The 19,678-nt window shown below is 41.3% G+C and overlaps 1 protein-coding gene across 1 annotated transcript in view; it reads right to left on the bottom strand.

Annotated features, from left to right (window-relative positions):
- The window catches only part of LIMCH1 (LIM and calponin homology domains 1), a 174,457-nt gene that overhangs the window by 86,743 nt on the left and 68,036 nt on the right, over positions 1-19,678 (bottom strand). The window contains exon 4 of the mRNA XM_035549530.2: positions 9,308-9,377. Coding sequence (XP_035405423.1) covers positions 9,308-9,377 — 70 coding nt within the window. The remainder of the gene's footprint in view (positions 1-9,307; positions 9,378-19,678) is intronic.

The following is a 19,678-nucleotide window of genomic DNA, read 5'->3' on the forward strand; positions in this document are numbered from 1 at the left end:
GATATTTCAGCCTCTGTGAACTCTTGACTATGGCACCAGACTGCAGAATTTCGCCGGGCTCTTCAAGCAGAGAAATCAGTGCACGTGGGTCTTTAAGGCAACTGGGACGTACTCCGCTAGTTTCCCCTTTCGCTCGTTCGTTTTAAGCCAGGGAAACAACTGCAGCGTGATCTTTGGAGGGAGACACGTCCCATCATCTGCATTCAGCACGTACGCTCCTGCTGGTGACACGCACATCATCTGACAGAAAGCCACTCGCGCCGCCCGGAAAGGTTTTCTGCATGGAAACAGTACCAACAGTTGCTAGCAGACGTAAACTGCAGGAGAATTCACCGAGCTGAGCCACAGCCAGCAAGAGATTAGGGGCAGCATTCTTCCTCTACCATCAGCCGTGCACGGGCTGGGGTCCCACCAGGCTGTTGCTAACTTGCAGTTGCTCTCTTGTCACAAAAGGGTTTGGTAATAGGAAGCCTGGGCCCCGCTGGCCCATTTTGAGTTTGCAGATCTGTCGGTCTGACAACAGTGTGGAAACTTTTGCTCCCACTCACCTCGAGGGGGCCGCTCAGGTTAAGAGCTGCCTGGAAGCACCCTCCTGTCTCACATCTCGAGAGCCACTGTCGCCTGGCTATCCAAATTCTCCAGGATCACAAGGATTTTATGGGCAGCAGTACCTGCACCACAGATGCTGTGAGAATGCAGGGTAGCAGCAAATACAGCAAATATTCTCACACCAGTCAGTGCCATTTCCACTGCAGTTATCTCTCTCTCTGTCAAATAAATACTGGGATCGAGCTGTCCCCTGGAGAAGAGGCTACATGTCACTGAAAAAGACAGTTGAGGATAACGCAGTATTTATAGCACAGACCCACAGGCTCCAACCTGTGAGAGGCTTTCCAGAATTAAGCGGTGAGAGCCCTAAGTGCAGTTTCAAACACAGCCTTTAAACTGGGAATTTCGGGACAAGACTTTCCCAGATCCCCATCTCCTTTGAGTTTGGCCAATAACTTAAGGATTGCATCCAAGTTTAAACTCCCTAGCTACAGCTTCACAGCTGCTTAACGCTGATGGAAGTTCATTCTGGTGCCAGCAGGAATGGCAGCTCCTTCCCTGCTGCAGCGAGACGGTTCCTTCCCTCCTGCTCACACGGCTGCAGCTCTACGACGAAGGAGAAGGGTGGTTTTCAGGCAGCTCACAGTTGCCTGCTCCAGCTAACAGCCATAGGAGCACTAGTGCTGGCATGGTAGAGGGTGTAGGAAAGTCACATTTGGATTAGTTGAAAGCAACCATAGCCTCAGGTCTAGTTTTCCTTGTCAAGGAGAAAATCTGAAAATACAGCCGATAGACACTTTTTAGCCTCAAGACGTGGAAAGTCATAGCCCTGCTTATTTTGAGTGTGCTGGCCTACACACATGCAGCACACCAGCTCTTTTCTTCTTTCATCCACGTTGCCACACTGATGAATTTTGCACCAGAAGTCACACAAAGATTGCAGATGCCTGGACATAACCCTAGCAGTGCTGCACTCATCAGAAGGCACAGGCTCAGGGCATGTAATCCCTCCGCAGAAAACTCCTGGAAATGCTCAGATGTTGAGGGAAGTCCTAAGTGTCGTCAGCAGGACTTGGCCTGAAGATGCTGGAGACATCCTGCTAGGGAGGCCTTTCATTTCTAAGGCAACGGCTGGAGGCAGCACTGGCTTCTTTACTCCATTTAAGTGCAACCCTAAGCTACACAGAGAATGGCATTTTGTTTGCAAAACCATCGTTTTTCTGATACTTACATATACTAAGACTATGTTCTTCCAAAGCTTGCTATTTCTGAAATATCACTTGACCAGTCAGTAAACCAACGTAATACAAATCATGGCTGAACTTGGAGACCTTAGGATCTAAAACCTAAGTAATCTAAAAATTAATCCGGGGATCAATCTGCATTTTCCACAGGTGCAAAGTGAGCTCCTGCTGGAAACCAGCTGCCCTCCCCAGCCCCAGGAAAGACTCTGTCATTTATAATAAAGGTTAATGCCGTGATAAGGGCAAGTTCACATTTCAGCTGCCTAGCATTAGGTTTGCAGCAGTAGCAATGTTTTTCTTTTTGCCATTTTCAAATGTTATCCCTACAATCCTTCACTTTATTAAACCTCCTATGTCAAAAAAAAAAAAAAAAGAAGGTAAATAATCACTACACAAAGCCTTTATTTGTATAGTTTATAAATAGCGTCTTTGGAAGTCACTTGTCTTTCTGCCCAAACAGGTAGGTTCCTTGGTTTTAGTTGAGCACTTTTTTCTTAAGGGTGGTAGTTAGCTAACCCTTCTCGAGGCCAGGCAATAAAACTGTCTGTGTGAAACAGAAAAAAAAAATAGAAAAAAAATCAGAAAGGAACTGCTCCACAGTGACCATCCTCTCGGTTTTGCACACAGAAAAAGTTCTCCTTACCTCAGAATTACATATTAACATTTAAAATTATTCAATGTGAATAAAGTTAATTATAAATCTATTAATTAAAGCCGTGGTTGAAAACTGAAGTGGGGAGTGCGGTCTAAAAACAGGCTGTGAATCAGGAATGCCTGCGATATTTTTGTAAGCGTTATTTATTGTTTGTATTAACATACCGTCTAGGAGTCCTGGCCGTGGAGCAGGACTCATGGGGTGAGGTGTTAGACAAAAACAGACTAGCAGATGATCCTTCCCACAAAGAGCTTACACGTATTATTAGCTCTTGGCCAAAGCAAGTCACGACACTCTCAGTGGCAGTGCTCAGCAGGCACAGGGCACAGTTTAAGCTGACTGTGAAGCTGCACCATTGAACCCTAACCCGTCTGGTTTGGGAACAGGCCACGACAATGTGACAGTTTGCATCCACCCATAGCTGTGGTGCACAGCACGCACCCTACAAACCTTCACACATGTTGGCTGCTGCCATCTTGGCCAACAAGGAAACCGCGCACGGTGCCTGGGTCCTACCTGACAGACTTCACCTGGTAATGAGGGAAATGCTGCTGGGCACTGGCAAGAAGCATGGCAGAAAGGGACGGTCTCGTTAGCATGGCAAGCAGGGGTCCCAGCCAACACACAGCTTCGCTCACCGAGGGCACCGCAAGCACTGCAGCCAAGGAAGCACCCGCAGGGAGGGACCTGAAGACAGAATTCAGGTTGGGCTGCAGAAGCTCTGGCTGAGAGCGCCGGCTGGGACCAGCGGTGCACAAAGCACACAAAAACTTGAAAAATGTCCATTTGAGAACCAAGCAAGGTGTCCCTCGCCTCGAGTGTTGCCTACAGCCATCCAGCTCTGCTGGCAGCTAGACAGAAGGCACCCTCCTGGATATTAAGGTCAGCTCATCAGCCAGACTGCATGATGGACCCAAAGACTACTGGGAGCTGGTGTTTGTAGCTAAACTCAGCTCCATCAGTCAAAGGCAAATACAGGAGGTGGGGTCATTTACCCCATTGTTTGTTTGTTTGCTTTTTGATGGCTCACCTCTTACTGATTTTCTGTGATTTCAGCCTCACTCACATCTGTACACCAGGTTAAAGCCCAAACTTGGAAGTCTGGGCAACAAACCCAAGTGCAGCCGTGGAATAAGTCTTTGGTACATATGATATTGTCAGATGGATGATTAGTTTCCAGCATCAAAAGTATGTGTGTTTCTGAGCCAAATCCAACAGCATGGCAAGTACAATCATTTCAACCAATAAAATATTAAACAAAGTGCCAGCATTGTGTTTTGCACTAGTTTTTTTTTTCTCTAAATGGGAGGAGAAGTATACTTCCTGGACAGTATTTGCATGGTTAATTTGGAGCAATAAAAACTTTCAATTCAGTCTAAAACAACAGGCCACTCGCTCTGTGCTTCCTGCCAAATTTGAACTGATGGCTGTTTTCGTCTTCTCTGATGAATTAACTACACTGTACCTGTAGATTGTTCCATGCAGGCCCTGTTTACAAACACCCTGGTTAAGAAACACCTGTTAGTTTATTTTTGTATTCTTCATAAAACATAGAAATCTTTGTGCTTACAGCATACAGCTGAATTCATTAAACAGGAATGTTACAGGGTAAAATCTGTCTGGCTAAGATGACACCAAATCAAATAAGCAGGAAAATCTAAATGAAAAATTAATTCAAAGGAAAAATAAAGCGAACTTTGGGGGGAAAAAATAAGCATACAGAAACACTGCAAATGCAAACTTTTGTGTTTTTTTTTCCTCTCTTTCCCAAGGACATTATTGTTGTACTGTCCATTTACATTGCAGTACATGATGAGCCAAAGCACACAGTGCTGTTCCAAACCACTGGCCAGACAGTAAGCATTGTTCTAGTCAAACATTCAGATACCAGAACCGAAGGCATGCAGAGGAGCTGTAAAGAAACCAATTACTACTAAGAAGATCCACAGAAACCATGACAGAATGGTTTGCATGGGATTTTGCTCTGCTGTTTGATGCTTTGTTTTCTACCAACAGTCCCAAAAATGCTTGTGGGATGTGAGTGCCAAGAACTTACTCCTGGTAGACAGAGAGGAAATCTTGCTTCTGTTTACTTCACATGTACCACACCTCACACAGCAGGACTTTTTATGGGTACAATTGCGCTGGCAAATGAATTTGTGCAGCAGAAATAAGAAGTACAAATTAAGGAAACAAATTATCATGTATTATGAATCTAGACATTACAGGAGAAGCTGGCTCTTTCCAGAAAGTGCTATAAGGAATTAGAGGGAGAGTGAGAAATTAAAAAAAAAATTTCTCATTCTTCCTTCAACAAAAATGTAACACTGAATTATGAGTTAGAAAGATTAATAAAAAACAATAAACATCAATTAAAGGTCCACGTATTTCTCTATCTCCTCAAATTATTTTTAATTCTGTGAAATACATTACACTGTATTTGTGTCTTCACTATATTTGTGTCTTATAATTATATTTTGAGGCTCACATCATGAAGAAAAATCATTTAATTTGCTGAACTTAATTAGAATTAAGTACAAATTCCTGAAAGCTAATGAATGCAATGCCGAAATACTGTTGAGACATATGACATCAAAACACATTGGAGTTTATGCAACAGGACAGCATAAAAGCAAATTACCAGCACCAACAGACAGGTAGCTATTCTTGATAAGGTTCATAGCAAGTTCCCAGAGAACATTTTGCCAAGAGAAACTTCCTAAGAAAATAATCACTGAAAAAAAAAACAACTTGTTTTCAAAGGAAGAAGCTTTTTTTTTAAAAACAGTAAGTTACAGTTCTGTTCACCTCGGTGCAATAACTATGCAACCAGGTGACTTTCACAGGGCTATTTTTTGCATTGCTAAGTCATACAAATATCACACATACAAAGATGAGGACCATACACAAGCTGAAAACTGGATACCACCGTAAACAGATTTTTATTCAGTAGTGTTGAAACATGAGCCAAGACACAAGCTAAAGTTCAGCCCTTTAACTTTGTCTTGGCTACTTCCTACTATTATATGTGAGACTCTTTCACACAGTCTCTGAAGTAAGTGTCTAAGCTCCTGTGGGGATTGTTCAAGGAACTGAAGTAATGCTATAAACTCTCCTAAACTCTGTCAAACAAAAGATAAGGCAGAAACCTTTTCTCACAGAGTGACATTATTGAGGGACAGGAAGCAAGAACTAGAATATTTTTAAAGGAAAAAGATAATTGACATATAGTGGTTAGCATTATAGAGCATTGCTTACCTAGGGTGCTGCAGATGTGTTATTTTTATAAAATTAAATATATAATGATATACTTGTACAAAATTGTAGGAATCTCAAAAATAAGTTGTGCCCACTATGAACATCGTACCCAATGAAGGAAACCAACAGCAACTCACTGAAAAATTGCTGGTTTTGTAAAAATCACTTATAATCGTATTTAACGTACTTTAGTAATCCATCATTGTGGTCTTTTAATTAAAAACTCAGCCAAAATACTTTTCCAGGCTTGCACAATTAAATACATGAAATGATACTTCTGGAAAGCTAACAGCTTTAAAACAAAGACGTTCAGTATCAATTTCTAGCATGAGAAAACTTCTCCTGGAAGCGTGGCTCTTTCAGCAAAGCCTGTTATTCCTATATGTGTTTAATATGTTCCTTGGATGTTTTGTGAATTTGCTTTTTGGTGGGAGTATTAGCTATCTGGATTAATGTATAATGAACAGGAATAAGAAAGCATTTCATCAAATCTAATACTCACTGCAAGTCTGAATACCAAGCCATTGGTCCTACGTTTTATTTCATTAAAGCAATGCATCATCTCTGCTGTGATAACAGAACCAGTCGGCACTTCTAGAGATGAAAGCAAATTACAAACAGGCCTGCCATGCTGAGCATATGTAATTCTATACGTAATGTTGCATACAATCCACATCCTGACTTAGACTCGCAACCAGACAAAGATCATCTTTGTCCATTTATACAGCCTGCACTTAGTAGAGTGGTGTGCAAAACCCTGAGCCCTTACTCTAACACTACCATGCTATGAAACAATAAATTTTGCTTACATGATTGCTGTTCTGGTATACAAAAGGTCTGCAAATAAGCCATTCCCTCTTAAACCACATGAGGAAATCACCGGTAAGAATTTCAGAGTAACTGGAGGTTCGTCTAGCTTCAAACACCAGGAAAAGTTTGAAGAATTCAATCTGTCAACAGTAGGCCAGTTGCACATAATACTTCACAGCAACGTTATAGGAAATCACTCAAACACCAAATATAGGCAAAATTTTTACAGTTGATAATAATTCCAGATGAATATCTCAGCATGCCCCCAGTACAGGCCTACAGCTTACTGTTACTTTCCTTCACTAAAGCGTGCCTCTTCATTTGTCCTTATAATAACAAAGGAGAAAAATAGACCATCATTTGGAGAAATAAAGTAGACTCAAGTAGACATTTTGTAGAGCTACATAATACATGACTGTTTATGCCTCTAGAGGTTAATGATGAAACAAAAGGAACAGTGAGTACTTTACCATTACTCGTAACTTTTAGCCGCAATTTCCTAAAAAAGAAAACCTACCTATTGCCTCTACTGGTGAACTATAGATTTATTTTATCAGCTATTGGGAAGAAATTAAGGTAGAATGGCTAAGTTACACTTTTTAGGCAGAAGCAATATCTAGGAGTTCAAAAGCACACATTTCACTCAAAGCAAAAGAGGTAGTTACGCTTCCATGGTATTTCCATGAGTACTGGAGGAAATCACACACACTGAGGTGAAATAACTGGAAAAGTTACTATATACTATGTTAAGCCAACCAAATCTAAGATAATAAAGAGAAATCGACAATAAATAAAGGAACGTCCCTCATATGCAGTCAACCAACTGGGAGTTCTGACTTTCTGAAAAGCAACGTTAATGTTTTAATTTTTTTTAAGGCACATGGACATGGTACAGGTGTGGGAAAAGAAAAAGATACACTATGTGCTCAAACACAGTAGTGATGTCTGTACTTTAAAATATTATGCTATAAATTCATGTTAACAGACAATCATAATCATTTTAAATTTGCACACAATCCTTGAAGCATTCACTCACCACTAAGTAAAAATAGCAACAAAAGTCAACAGGTACAGCACTAGACACGTTTAAAAGCAAGTCTCTGTTGGAAGGCTTTCTTTGTTTGGAATAATCTATTCACAACATAGTACGTAAAAACACCGATTAGCAACGTTCAAAAAGCCAGAAGTGCCAGTGAACTTTCTAACAGTCTACTACTGTATTAGGAAAAATATTTAGAAAAATAATTACTGAAGGTAACTAAAGGACATGGGTACAGAAGTAAAAAAAAAAAAAAAAGTCACCTTCCAAGACAAAAAAAAAATCTGCTGTATTATTAATAGCTTGAAAAACATTTTTTTTCTTACTGCTTTGTAGACATACATCTGGCAAGTGAGAGGTTTATCTCAAAAAATGAGAACACACACACAATTAATGTTTCCACGTCCTTCCTTCTACAATCAACTTACCTTTGGGATTTTACACATGAATAAGAAAAAAAAAACACAATGTAATTTAATATCATCTTCTAAAAACAGTCATAACAAAATGGAATATTTTATGAATGGGAGCCAAGGAAAAGAGAATTGCACTACTGGTATCTTTTGCAACAGTTCATTGCAAATACACCTTTCATTTAGGAGTGGGTAGGAATAAACTAGATGGGTTTTAGGGGCAAAAGAAAAGCACACGAGAAAACATCACAAAATGGGTGGTGGGGATCACAAATGAAATTCTAAAACTATGCAGTATTCATGCAGAGATGGGCCTGTCAATCTACAGGTTGAGGGACCCAGACTCAAAAGCTAGGTAATTACATTACAGAACCAATTTAAAAATGAATGGAGCATGGTCTCTGAACACTGAAACTTTTTAATGCTGTTTACATAAAGGAACATTGACCTCAACTATCAGCAAATAATACATTCCGGATCTTGGAAAACTAAGTTAAAACATCAGTAGTGTCGTAAGAGAAAAGAACTATGTATGCAAGTCTATCATTAGTCTAAATTGAGGATGGTCACCCTCCACACACCCAAGAGGCCCTTTTATTCTTAGCCACATCTCAAGGCCAAAAAAAAACAAACAAAAAATCAATACAGCCATATTTCTGTGTCACACACCCTACACCCAGCACCCAGCTATACCCCCACCTCCCTTCCCAGCAGCAGGTACAAGACCGTGCCTCCCCCTTGAGGTGACCTCCTGAGCACCAGCACTCCAAAGAGTTGGAGAAAACTGTCCCAAGGGGCAGGTTCAGCCCACAGGCTCTAAGTACATCCTCTGTGGTCTTCGTTGCTCATGACAGATTATGTCCAACTTCTGCTCGGCCCGTAAAGTCAACACGAAACGGTTCCCCAGATAGTCCTGCAATGAATGTTATCTGCAGACTGTGGTGTTCCGAGGAAAAGGCAAATGAGACAAAATATACAAATACATTTTTCTTTCTTTCCAAAAAGCTATCTTTTTGCGGTCACAGCTTGAAAAGCATACAATTGAGTTCTTAGGGAGCTAGAGCTGAAACTCTGAGACAGTATATAACCAAGAAGATATTTTCCCTCTAAAAATACACTCTCCCTCCTGAATACTTTCCCCTTATAAAAAAAAAGAAAAAAAAAAAAGGATTGGAAGGTCTTCAGATGACTGCACTGTTCAGATTTCAGCAGGACTGTCTGAGTTCAGTAAGTTAGAAGAGTTCAAATTACAAAAATAATTGCTATCTAAATCACACAGTCACAAAACCAAGGTGCAAAAAGCAGCACTGAAAGACTTTTATCCATTTGATATACTCACCAAACCTGCAATGGGGGTCGGTAGTCTATTGATCTTTTTTATCAATCCCGGCTTTATTGCATTCAGCAACCTGTCATGAGAAAGGAGTATTTATGAGTGATATGTCACAAAATGCAAATTATCAAACACTTGTGCCCAACATCAAAGCATTTCATTATGGCTGTAGAGATTCTCCCCCCCCGAAAATGCATGTGTGTACCCAAAGCTCCATCACTGAAATGAAGAAATTGAAAAGAAGGAAAAATATCCACAGCACAGAATCCCAACAATATTTTCTTCATCTCCTAAATTGATGTAGATCACATCAGTCTTGACAGGTTGTGGGAAAATGTTGTCACATCAGTCTGCCTCCCCTGCCTAGAGGCAAGGCATGTCTGGAAGGAACTGAGAGCAGAAACCCTGAGGGCATCTGGGTATCACCACAGCTCAGAAAGAACAGTCCAGCAGTTTCTGTGCTGCAGGGTGAGGAATTTTCATCATAAAATCCTCTTGCAACAAACTGTGTTTCTCTACCACCCTTCCTCCAAGATAAAACCTTATTATGCTTTTTATCTGAAGGCCAAAAATTCAGTCCCAACCACTGGAAAGAAAATCATCAGATCAAGACACTCATTTCAAATTCAAGATCTTGAAAGAAACCAAAAAAGAGGCCTATGGTAGTTTAAAGCTCTAAAAATTGCCTACAAAGTGCCTACAATGAAAGAGAGGCATCTCATTTTGTGCAGGCAGTCTCCATTCAGGAACTACCCCTTCCAGCAGCCTACCATAACCACATGTGGCAATGAACACAATGTGAACCAGGTTTTGGGGAGCTGGGGGGACTTTTTTTTTTTTTTATCATCTTGCAGTGAAAAACTGTGCAATCCAGCCTCATGCAGACTGCTGTACTATTCCTGCCTTCTGCTTATGCTAAAATCTAAAACTTAATATGTCCTAGAAACAAACGATGAAAGAATATACTTTATATATATATATTTACATATACATATATATAATCTTTCTTCTCCCCTTAGTTGCACAGAATGGGAAGAAAAGAACCACACACCTCTTTTCCTAGTCATCATTTTATTTCACATTTTTTTTGCAAACAAAAACTACTTTATTTTCCCCAAAGGCACAAACTTATTTTTCAGACTTGCACAGCAGCAGCCCTATAAACTAATATTTTTCATTTAGCTGCTGCAACAGGCAACTTAAGATTTCTTTTTCTTTAGAGCACTTCTTTCTGAATACTCTACTTCTGTTACAGTGCCTATTCTGACTCAAGGAAAAAAATGATGTATTAAGTAATGCATCCCATTTTCTTTATTACTAAAATGTGAATAAATCAGACACAATAACCAATACTGCAGAAGCACATCAAATGTGCTAGACAATATGTCATAGACAATAACAGAAAGTAAAATAAAGAGGTCTTAATGGAAACCCCAGAAGTCAAATCCAATTCTAAATAAATCGTCAAAGTGCATTGTACAGGCTTCCCTGTGAAATAAGGGAAGGGATAAAACGAAAGAAAAGAGTAGGGAATAAACAACACTTTAGATCACCGCTTGGAGTCTGAAGAGGGAGGAAATGGGACAGGGCAAGATGGAAAAGCCTGAGGAAGAAAGGTCTCTATTATTAAAATGTTTACCTCCTGTTGGAAACATCTCTAAACAGTCTGGCACTAAAAACCTTCAGGACTGGCTCACTGAAGAACGTGCCAAAGGCAGATTTCTTCCAGAGTGGACTGGCTGCTTCCAAACGATTGCCTCATCTCAAGCAACAGTCCAGATGCCAAAATACCAAGTGTTGCAAGCTGGCTCGGCCACCAACCCGGCTGAAAAGCCGTGCTGTTCATGCAGTGTCTCAGTGGGCGCCTGCAGCCACACAGTTACTGTCTGTCTCTGCTTCTCGAACAGCTACTGAATACATATACAGCGCACACAAACTAATTTTTCTGTGCCTATTTAGATTCATATACAGCACCTGTCTTGATATGTGAAGTTTTACCAGCTCCAGCAGGTTTCTGTCAGAATGACAAACAGAAATGCTCGCCATGTTGCTTGCAGACCTGGCCTGAGGCCACAGGCCAGGGGAAAAGGCATGCAGGGGAGAAAATGTCTCCCAGACCACACCTTCCTGCGTGGCCCCCTCCAGCCCCGCCACAACAGCAGCTCCAGGCTGTGTCACTCACACAACCCTAACCCTGGGCTCCTTCAGAGGGGAAGACCCTCAGACACAAGGCCTGCGAACAAGTGCACGGAGGAGACAACCTCTGCGGCCTTCCTCTGGCCCCACAGCACCGGCCCCATTTGCAGCCCTGCTGCAGCTCTGGGCTGTGCCGCTCCCCCAGCCCTAGCCCTGACCACAGCAGGGTATAAACATTTATAAACATCTGTTTATGAACATTTGCTGTCACTTCACTGCACCACTCAAAAAAGATCTTGTAAAAACCAACCGGTACCATTCAGAAACCTTAGCAACCAGTACCCGGCAGAGAACTGCAAGCTAACATACTGCAGGCAGCAGACAAGAGGCAACATGACCGCAACCAGAAGCAGCTACTTTTTCTGCACTTAACTGCACAGCAAGGCTAGATAGCGGCACCGTATGCAAAAACGGCCAGGGGAACAATTCCAGAGTCTGTTTTCCAATCTTGTGGGTTATCTCTGAAAATTTTTTTGAGACTATGCCCCTGCCACCCCCCAAAAAAAGAGACAAAACAAGTTCACATTCTTCTTGAATCCCAAGTTTGGTAACTTACAGCATCGGAAACGCTGGTGAGCGGATCATCCTAGTACATTAAAAATATCCTTGTATTTCAGCAACTCCTGAGAAAGGTATGGAAAATACTGTGGCAGAACAGGTGTTACAGGAACAGGATGGAATCCATCAGCAGTAATACCCACAAGTGTTTGGTGCTTTATTTTCACAACATTTATCCTTATTACAAAAGCTAACCGTATCACCTTCATACCAAGCCACACAGCAGAAAATCAACGTAAGCCTGGCCACAAGACAGAGTTAAGGTCCTACCCTCTATCACATTAGACAAGTTACTTCCATCACTTCTGCAAGCACGTAACAGTGACAGTTATTGTACACATGTAATGCCTCATGACTGAGACTAAAAAGTTTGCAGTCTACCTCTGAGAAAATGAAAGCCTCCCCTAGCTTTATTTTAATGACTTCATAAAATATTTTTTCACTCTCTTTTTTCTGTAGTAGGAAGACACTTGAAGGCAGCTGCTCAAAAACACACATCTAGTTGATGACACACATTACAATCCTCTGCCTCAAACACCTGATCAGGGTTAGCCAGTTTAGTCTAGTGAAGGCACTAAGGTCCCTACTGGCAGGTTCTGACAGAGGGTTTGGGACAAACGGATACTGACTTGTACTGAGACTTTGAATGATCACTCATTTCTCCGAGTACCTCCTACTGACCCTCTCTCCCCCACAGAAGTAGTCCTTTTTCTTGTGCAGTAAAAATCATCAGAGCTCAGGTATATTCAGGTATATATCCTTTGTTGTGAGGGCAACAAAGGCAGATGCACTGTTTGCTCCTGAATGTAAATTAGGAGACCCCCAGTCCCACCCCCAAAATAAAGATCCACCAGTTGCAAGCTCAGGTTTTCCCAATCACAGATTTAGTTTACATTTTTGTACAGCTGGATTCTTTGAATAGAGAAAATCCACAAATGGATGTTCATCTTCTAAAGAACACAACAAAACCTTTACACCACTGTGTACCACATTCTGTTATGTGAAGCTCGGTGAGATACTGTATAAATGGTCAGAGTTGAGTGCTGAAGTTGGAATAGGAGTGTCTTTTTTGTTTGTTTCTGTACTACTTTTCATATTCCTGCAACTAGGAATCTAGGAAAACAGATGTCAATGGGACAAATCCAACCAAGCAGTCCTGAGTGAAGAAAAAACAGGATTATTTTAAATCTTCCATGATGTTTCTGTTTTCCCTTCCTCTCCAGTAAGATATTGCTTATTTAAGGTCTGATATCACATGGTGAGGGAACAAAGGTGGCAACAAACCATCACACAATGTCCTTTGGTATTGTTCTCAAAAGGACACCGTAGGTACAGTCCCCAAGCTCTACCCTTTTTGGTAGCTGGGGTTTGGTGACCAGCAGGCATTTTGGAGACAACTGGCAAAACAAGGTTAGGCAGTACTCTTAAAAAACTTCAGCTTTCAAGCAACTTGCTTCTCACAGAAAACATTTTGGAGTCTTAACGGTTACTTTTGTTAAAAGTTAAATGATATGGGGAGGAAAAAAGAAAAAAAAAAGAAATATAAAGACTTCACTACTTCTACTGAGGCTGTTCTGGTACCTGATATAATCTGCATTTCTCTGACATAACCAAAAGGAACATCTAACAATGAAATTTCAGGGAACATTTTATCAGTAAAAGAAGCAAAGACATAGCAAAATGAAGCAAAGACAAGATAAAACAGTTCTTAAAAGAATTAAAATACAATATGATGAAGGAAAAAAAAAAAAAAAAAGCAATCCTACCAAATCCCCAAAAGGCAGCAACCCAACACAGGGTAAAATCAAAGCTCTTCAGGTTCCATCTGTAAAACATGAGTCTCTACGCACATGCCTGACCCATTCCTAAAATCCTTCAGGCTCTTAGCTAGGATTTCTGTCCAACCCCTCTGGCATTTATGCACCTGCCCTGAGTCAGGTCAGTCCTCTGAAGTTCTTCACTTCTCTCCTTAAAGTTCTCGGCCACTTTCAGTGCGATATTCACATACCCATCCACCCCTTCCCCTGGCCAGATAGTGATCTAATCCTTTGGTAGTTGGCTGCTACATGTTGCTTGGTAAGACTCTGTACAGGAGCTAAAACCTGAGAGCTGCCTTACCTTATGGAAACATCAGGGCACAATGGCACTGGAAAGTTGATCCATTCCCCCTCTTATACAGAGAAGCTAGGTCATTTCCTTCCCCCTGTAAAACAGCTCTGGTGGGTATGGGAAGAATCAATTGCTCTATTCGGTACTGTCCCCAAGGCTTGAAATTCCAGAAGATAAGGTATCTCTGCAGTAGGACAGCCAGGCTGAAATCAGGACTAGCCACTGTGTGACTAACCTATGAGACCTTCCTGGGGTTGTTTATCAGCAGTTAAGAATTTGAAAAACCTCTGCCAGGAAGAGAAGGCGTTTCAGGCAACAGCTGATAAAAGATCTAATGAAAAGCACCAAGACAACTGCACATGAAATTCTTGCAAGAAAGCGTCAGTTAAGAAAATATTCAGAGGATGGTTGCCAAAACCCAGCCTCTAAGAAGACCTTGTTTCTAAGAGGAAATGGAAGAGAAGCACTTTCAGAGAATAAGCTTCAGAAATGGGAAAAAAAAAAAAAAAAAAAAAAAAAAAAGAAAGGTTGAGATGATGTGTCATTCACAGATGATTCCAGCCTGGATGGATATGTATCCAATAGAGTTCTTTTCTCAAATAGCAGATCATATTCCTAAAAAGAAAAGCTTCCTAGTGACCTGAACTTAAAGTAAGAAGGTGTTTTATATTTGAGAGTTCAGGAAATTCTATCCAAAGTAAACCTTCAAGAAGACATTTCTCTTTTTAATTTTTACAGATTTACATTCTAACAAGCAGCCTCTCAGCACTTGACAATTATTAGTCCAAACCGTTTCAGTATCTACATATTTTCACCTTATACTACATAGTGGCAGCTCCAAAAAGCCCAAAAATAGTTGAAAAGGAGAGAAAAACCCACTATTAATCTTAAATACAGGCAAATCACACTGAAACAGCACAGACAACAAAAGTCAATAGATTTTGTTGCAAAGGAAGTGTCAAAGAAGTTTCAAAATATAGAGATGTTCCTGAGGTCACAAAAATATTTTTGGGAAAACATTCTTGAGTGATTGCTAATGATGCCCCTGTTATTATTTATGTAGGGTCAGATGAACAAGGTGCTTTTTTAACATGCAAAACAGAACTGACTTTGTCATATAAAAGGCTCACAGTCCCATCTAATAACTAAAAGGAGAATACAGAACTACGCAAACCTGTAGGACTGAGAAAACAAGTCAGCCAAATACAGCATTGCATGGGCCTTGCTCTGCCAAAGACTAAAAATATGAACAAGATAGAGGTCTTGCAAAACAGCTCAAGAAAGGCAACAGGGAAGATTGTGCCTTCGCAAGGACTATTTATACAGAACCTACCGCCACAATGAATGACACGTAGAGTGTCTTGTGTACCTGTAGATTTACAGCTCTTAGTTTTACAGAGAGCAGCAATAAGCACGGATAATTACCCGAAGTATTTATCCAAAACAATTTCTTAAATATACACTCCTGGAAAGCTGAAACCTCTCACATGATTGCCTTGCTTTGCACTTCAGCAAAACTCAGTTTGAATGGATCAGTGTTCCGCAGTCTCTTGCTCTGTCAATCACCAACCTACGCTGGAAAAACCCTGCTATTTAGTCTGCTGAGATGCATATTTCTTTTTTGACATAAAAACAAAGACAGGCCATTCTAGTTGTACTCAAGCATGCTCCTCAATGGCCATTCTCCCCTTCTCATGCACACAGCTGAGCATTATGGTTTACGTTACCCTTGACCCCTCACCTGAACCATACAAATAAATAGCTCTTCATTTTAACACGGTAATAAAACTTAAAGATTAAAAACTGTGGATTCATATAAAACTGTTTCAAATGTCCTCACATGAACCTAAATCTTAATGCTTAATGAGCCTTGGGGCCCGTCTCTCTAAACTGGAGACATGCCAAATCCACGATGCCCATAATGTTTTGGCTTTACAATACGCAGCCTGAAAACCACAGAACACCAATCCCTTTTTACCTCAAGGCATGGGTCACATTCAAAACTTCAAGTATGTCTATGAAACTCAAATACCTTCTTAGTTTCCAGGAATGGCAAATTCAAACAAAGCTTAATTAAGCGTAAGGGGCTAAGCAGCCACTAACTTCTCCAGTGAGGTATCCGGCAAGACAAGAGTCCCTGCACTGTACATCACACAGCAGAGTGCTGAATTGATACCAGGGCCATACCACTGACAGATAAGTAAAATAACATAAAAATCCTACAATCTACAATGACTGCATACTTGTTTTCCCCTACCAGGTCTCCACAAGTGGCAGGGAAATTTTAAATAAAGGACGTTAACTTGCAAAACCAATCTGATTTTTAAACAGCCAAACAACTGAAATACCCTATAGATAATTAAAGCTGTTCTGAAGTCGAGTTCCACACCTAGCGGTACCACTGACGCAGAAGACAAAGTTTTACTATCCCACAGCATTATACTTGCACTGATCTGGCACATATCCAGCCCTCACTGAAAACGGCATTCATGTCAGCCCAAAGCTTGGTCAGATGCACTGTAACCATGATGCAAGCCCAAAGAAACTCTGCTCTCCGAGAATAAGCAGCGCATTCATCACCAGAGACATAAAGAACACAAGCCAAGGAGATTTCTTATTTATAGAAGAAAATGATTCTCATGACAGAATAAATGATAAATTCCTTTAAGTAATTCTTGATCACAATCACTTTCAGCTCACGTAGATTTATAGCCCCACTACATGCTTTTCTTTAAATACTGTTAAAACAATCAGTGTCCATGACTAACTTCTCACATCTTTTCTCACACTTAAAAGTACAATAAAGATTGTAGGTTTTAGTTTTTAAGTGCATATATCCCTAACATGCATGACTGAAGGGAAGTGCCTTTCCTAGACATTTTCCTGCATGAGAAAAGCGATAAAACTTTTTCCTTAACTCCCTGTACATGGCCAATTTTACCAAGATTACTTAAAAGCAACAACCCCCCTTTGTATTTGCTCTTTCAAAAAATAGAGAAAAGGAGCAGAGTCAAAGAATGCTGATTACAAACATGAATCATCATTTCTGTGCACTTTACTAACTTACATAACACCACATGCTAATCTAGAAAATAAATGCCTTGAAAAAAAAGAAAGAAAATTTTGAGAAAATGTTCCTAATCTAGTATCCAGAACTACATATGCAAGTGGCATCTATCTTTAATCACATACGGTTATTACTCTTTCACTTTTATGTATTTATGCCATGGCTTCCCAAGGTATGAAGTTAAGTATTTGTTAGAACTTTCACGTTTGAGAGAAATCAAAGATTTATTATGGCTGCATTTACTGCTATAAATTGATTTACATACAAACATAAAGCAGACACACAAATAAACTGTTCTACATATAGAACCCATGGTATTACACACTATCATGACACTGCTGCGCTACACTGCAAAGCCAACTCATTTGTGCTGATATCTGAATCTGGATTTGGTTTAAGGTCCTTTGCCTACAGTCCACATCCCAACTGTTATATATGATACCAATTGCTTCTCATAAATGCTTACAGGTGCATTTCCCTACTTAACTAGGCGCCTTCAACCCTTTGATAGTCATATCAAGGCAAGTAAATAACTTGGATTTTCAAGTCTCACATCCCCACAGACCTCTCTAACTACTGAATACCCAACACAACAGGCGAGAACCTGCAGCAGCAGCACAGGGCAAGGGGAGGCGGGCAGCGGGGAGAACAGAAAGGAACTCCTCTCCTTAAAAACACCTCCAAGAATATTAGAGCAATTAATAACTGGGCAAGGTTACAAGAAGTTGTATGCATCTCTATCTTCATGTAATACTTTTAAACTTACTAATAACAATTGTTGCATGATTAAAAATAAAAGCAACTTCTACTTCCTTCCGCACTGTTTCGGTAAAGCAACAGAACTAACCATGTCAGTGGGGCAGGTGGGGGCGGGGGCAGACAGCATAAACTTTTTTCTGTTCCTATCAACCTTCATTCAGATGTCTGAATCTATAGGATATCTGGGTCAAATCTAAATATTAAAGCTATGCAAGAAAGGGGAAAAAGGGGGAAAAAAAAGGGGGAAAAAGGGGAAAAAGGGGAAAAAGAATGTATGCTGGAGCACAAGCTGGGAATTTCTAGAGATATTTGCTGCTGTTGATATTGCATTCCTCCCTCATACAGTTTTCTGCCTTGTCCCCAGGAAGGCATATTTGCCCACACATGCAGAAGTGTAGCCAGGAAGCTCCTCAGTCTTTGCATACAACAATTTAATACACAAAGCAAGAACGGAGCCATAACTGCCTCTGTCTAGCTGTGTCTGATGTCCCTTGCTGAAATCGCCATCTGCACCGATGTCAGGCAGCTATGCTAAAAAACCATGAAATCATTTCAGAAAAACAGGAGTAGTAGTCATTGGCTTCTAAGCACAGCTGGATGAACAATCAGAGCTGGTACTGTCAGGGAAACTGCACAAGTGGGCTTTCAAAGCCAGCAAGAAGGAAGGGCTTGTGTTACTCTCATCTGTCAGCGTGCGACTTGATGGCACCATGCATTGTTTAAATACGCTCCTGAGCTGAGCGTGGTGAGCTATCAAAGTGTCATAATGAGGCTGATCGAGATGCCAGCGACCGAGCAAACACTCCCAGGAACCAGGCACGAGGACTTGCGGGTGCCTGTGGCTAGCTCAGGAGCATACGGCCTCCCTGCTAGTCAGGCTGCCGGTGCACAACACGTCCCTCCCAAGAGTCTGAGCTTTTGGCATGGTGCAGTTGCATTAGTTTTCATGTACTGAAATATGGGCATAGCTGCTGGATGCGAATGAATGATCTGTAACCAGTGTAGTGACATCTGCCTGAGTTTGCAGTGGACTGCTACAGCAGTACCTCAAGCATTCACATCTCAGTAGTCTGCTAATTACCAGAGCCACAGCTGGGAGAGATTTACGAGTCAAGGGTCTGTCAGCAGGGAAGTGAAGTGCTGCAAAAGGCTTGCAGGAGAAGGCGAGCATCACTACAGGTTCTGAAATATCCCTTGAAGGAGCTGATAAGAGAGAAGATGGAAAGTTCCTGTTACTGCCTTGCTGAAACGGGAACCTGCACCTGAGAAAGTGTAGGCCGTAGGCATTGCAATCAGCTGGAGGGAGGCCTGGCATTACTGTGTGAAAGGCTCCAACAACCTGCTGCAAAGATTTCCCCTGTGTCGTTTTGCACGTGGCTAGTCTGGCTGTTAGCAGACTGGACTCCAACTCTGGAGGTATTCAAAGCCAGGCTGGATGAGGCCGTGGGCAACCTGATCTAGAGGGTGGTATCCCTGCCCATGGCAGGGGGGGGGTGGAACCAGGTGATCTTTAATGCCCCTTCCAACCCGAGCCATTGTATGGTTCTATGGTGCCTACCTCTCTGCTCCTCCCACTTTGGGGCAAAAAGCCTGCATGGTCCATGGGCAACTTGAGACCTCTTTGGGAGACTGAGGGCAAAGTGGCTGTGTCTACCTGCTGACATCAGTTCCCAGTCTTGTAGCTTCTG

Source organism: Cygnus atratus, chromosome 4 (genome assembly GCF_013377495.2).
Source record: "Cygnus atratus isolate AKBS03 ecotype Queensland, Australia chromosome 4, CAtr_DNAZoo_HiC_assembly, whole genome shotgun sequence".
NCBI classification, from domain to species: domain Eukaryota; kingdom Metazoa; phylum Chordata; class Aves; order Anseriformes; family Anatidae; genus Cygnus; species Cygnus atratus.